This window comes from Nicotiana sylvestris, chromosome 7 (genome assembly GCF_000393655.2).
Source record: "Nicotiana sylvestris chromosome 7, ASM39365v2, whole genome shotgun sequence".
Taxonomy (NCBI): domain Eukaryota; kingdom Viridiplantae; phylum Streptophyta; class Magnoliopsida; order Solanales; family Solanaceae; genus Nicotiana; species Nicotiana sylvestris.
Genome location: NC_091063.1, coordinates 90,051,290 through 90,054,170, shown reverse-complemented (window position 1 = coordinate 90,054,170; position 2,881 = coordinate 90,051,290). Strand labels below are relative to the sequence as shown.

At 36.4% G+C, this 2,881-nt stretch overlaps 1 protein-coding gene across 1 annotated transcript; it reads left to right on the top strand.

Annotated features, from left to right (window-relative positions):
* The first annotated feature begins 460 nt into the window (after window positions 1-460).
* Window positions 461-847, top strand: LOC138873419 (secreted RxLR effector protein 161-like). Its single transcript, XM_070151889.1, has one exon. It carries the CDS (start codon window positions 461-463, stop codon window positions 845-847), a length of 387 nt encoding a protein of 128 aa, XP_070007990.1.
* Window positions 848-2,881: the final 2,034 nt, after the last annotated feature.

Sequence of the window (2,881 nt, the reverse complement as noted above, 5' to 3'; positions counted from 1 at the left end):
CGATCAGGAGATATCAGATATAACAACTTAAGATCATCTCCTTCACGTGCATCCCTTATGCTTCAATCTGCCCGTGTTTGTGTATACAAACTTCACTTGGGCCAACAGTTTGTAATTCTTTCTCTTTACGTGGACAATATTTTATTGGCCGAAAAAAATTTGGAATATTTGAAAACTATCAAGTCATGGCTTTCAAAGTCATTTGATATGAAAGATATGGGTGAGGCAGATTATATCCTTGGAGTTAAGATCCAAAGAGACTGTTCCAAAAGGTTCTCTAGAAACTTATATAAAGAAAATTTTGGAGCATTTTCGCATGAATAGTTGAACATCCATGGATACTCCTATAGAGAGAGGTGAAACCTTAAGCATTGAAATGTGCCCCAAGACTAAAAATGAAAAGGAAGACATGTCTTGAGTTCCGTATTCAAGTTCTGTCGGGAGCTTGATGTACGCTATGATGTGTACTCGCCCAGGCATTTGTTATGCTATAGGTTTGGTTAGCAAATATCAATCCAATCCTGGAAGAGATCATTGGAAAACTGTGAAGAGATTTTTCAGATACCTGAAGGGAACTGCAGATTATTCACTATGTTATAATGGAAATGATCTATACTTGAGAGGATATACAGATGCAGATTGGGCTGGTAACCAGAATGATAGAAAATCAACATCCGATTATGCTTTCTTACTTAATGGTGGTGCTATTTCATGGAAAAGTAAGAAACAAACTTGTATTGCCCTTTTGACGAAGGAAGTTGAGTTCGTGGCTTGTGTGTCTGCCGTTCAAGAAGTTGTTTGGTTGAAGAAATTCTTTGAACATTTGGATATTACAAAGAATTCTTAGGGTCCCATGACTCTTTATTGTGATAGTCAAGCAGCTATTGCATACAAAAAAGATCCTAAGTATCACATCAAAACCGAACACATTGACATCAAGTATAACTTTACAAGAGACATGGTAGCAAGTGGAGAGATAAATTTATAGTATATTCTTACGTGAATCATGATAGTTGATCCTTTTACAAGCGAGATATCTAGAGACATGTTTGAGAAATATGCTACGGCTCTCGGTTTGCGAAGGATATGAACATATTTATGTATTGTAAAATGAATTTATTATTATAATGTGCCCATCAATATTTGACTCTTGAAATTATGCTTATATCTCGTATGCATGTGATGATGTTTTATTGATAGAATGTGTCGAACAAGTAGCGAGATTAGCTCTCTCACACGAGCAATCAAATCTTGAGTTAAGAATCATGAGGAGATGAGACCTTATAGAACCTTGGATAATACAAGGCTATATTCACTTATAAAGGTCGATCTTGACAACTAGTCAGACTCATAAATTTCACCATTCGATTATGACTTGTTTTTTGTAAGCCATATGCGAGTTTCTCTAAGAAGATGGATTGCGGATTATTGAAGTGAGAAATTCAGGTTAGACATTTGTAGGTCTCTAGACCAAGATCTGTACGGTATTGAATGAGTTAAAAATAATGAGATGCATGCGGCAATATAAGGCAAGAATACTGTAGCACGTGTTTCATACCACGTGTGCATAGCGACCAATGAGTTAATGAAAGAATGGATCCCTACTTCTTCATTGTGTGAGACCCAAAAGTCAAATTTGACTTTCATTGGAATACCCTTTGACCTTTTATTGTATCTTGAAGTACCAATTAATGTTGCTATTTTAGCATGTCACTAATAGCTACATATTATTCGGCAATACAGTGCATGTCTAGGAAAGCAGTTGATCTGGGATGGATAGTGTCGAGTAGAAAGGAAAGACAATTAAGATAAATAAATAAATAATATAACTTGTATTCATTGGTCGATCACTACACTTACCATAGGGTAACAAGTGTAATTGTAGATAAAGTTATATATGAACTCGAGTTCACCTCTTTCGAGGATGAGGGATCGGATAACTAGCTACTAGAGTAGCCAACGATGTCTGGGGTATAGCGAATAATAAAATCCTCATATCAGAAGTGAATCATTTCCTAATGTGATTGGATTTTTAAATGAAGCTATATATATTAAATAACCTTAAACGGTCAAAAATATTATAGCTCCGGCTGCTCACAGGTCGCACGAACTATTTACCCGTATGAATTATGTGTGTTATTCACACGATACTAGTTTGGGTCTAGCCCATTATGTGTGAAGTGGGAGATGTTAGATATTGGGGTTGGGTCGCGGGTTGCCCATATGGACTGACCCTACCCATTTAGAGAAGATAAAACATTAACGAGATTACCTAGGAAAGTTAAAACACATATAAATAAAATAAAAGATTGTTACACGTTAAAAAGTAATATGAACGTCAGTTTGTGTGAGCGACAGTTTTTTCTTGAAACCTCTCTCTCTCCTTTATATATTTTTCTTCCTCAACAGAGAATGGGTATAAGAAGTGATTCTCCCTAAAGTAAGAAACACACTGTGATAAACAAAAATAAGGTATTTAGTTCATGAACAAGAATTTCGTTTCCAAGAGACGAAGTCGGATTTGAGTAATTGATTGGAACAGATTCTGCAAAAACTTCTATTGTTGTTAACATGTACACAAATTCGATGTGCCTGTTACTCGATTTTAATCATCAACTAGTTTCTAGCAGGCAGTGAAGATAGCACGAAGGATTGAGTGCATTTGTGGTCAAGGAAGAGAGATGGTGAAGGATAAGAGGCTTCATCATTCAGGAGGATTCAGTGGTTCCTCGTCTAAAGACAAGGGTCATTTTGGTAGAGGCTACTCTAGTAGGCCAGTTCATTAAGCACTTCAGACTTCTTATGGTGCTCCATTCAATCATAATTCTCATGGTGCTCGTTTAGGGCATGCATCATATAGTGTGTCTCCAGCTTATGGTTC

Excerpts from the sequence above, each read along its gene's own strand:
- LOC138873419 (XM_070151889.1), top strand. The coding sequence starts at position 461 with ATGTGTACTCGCCCAGGCATTTGTTATGCTATAGGTTTGGTTAGCAAA.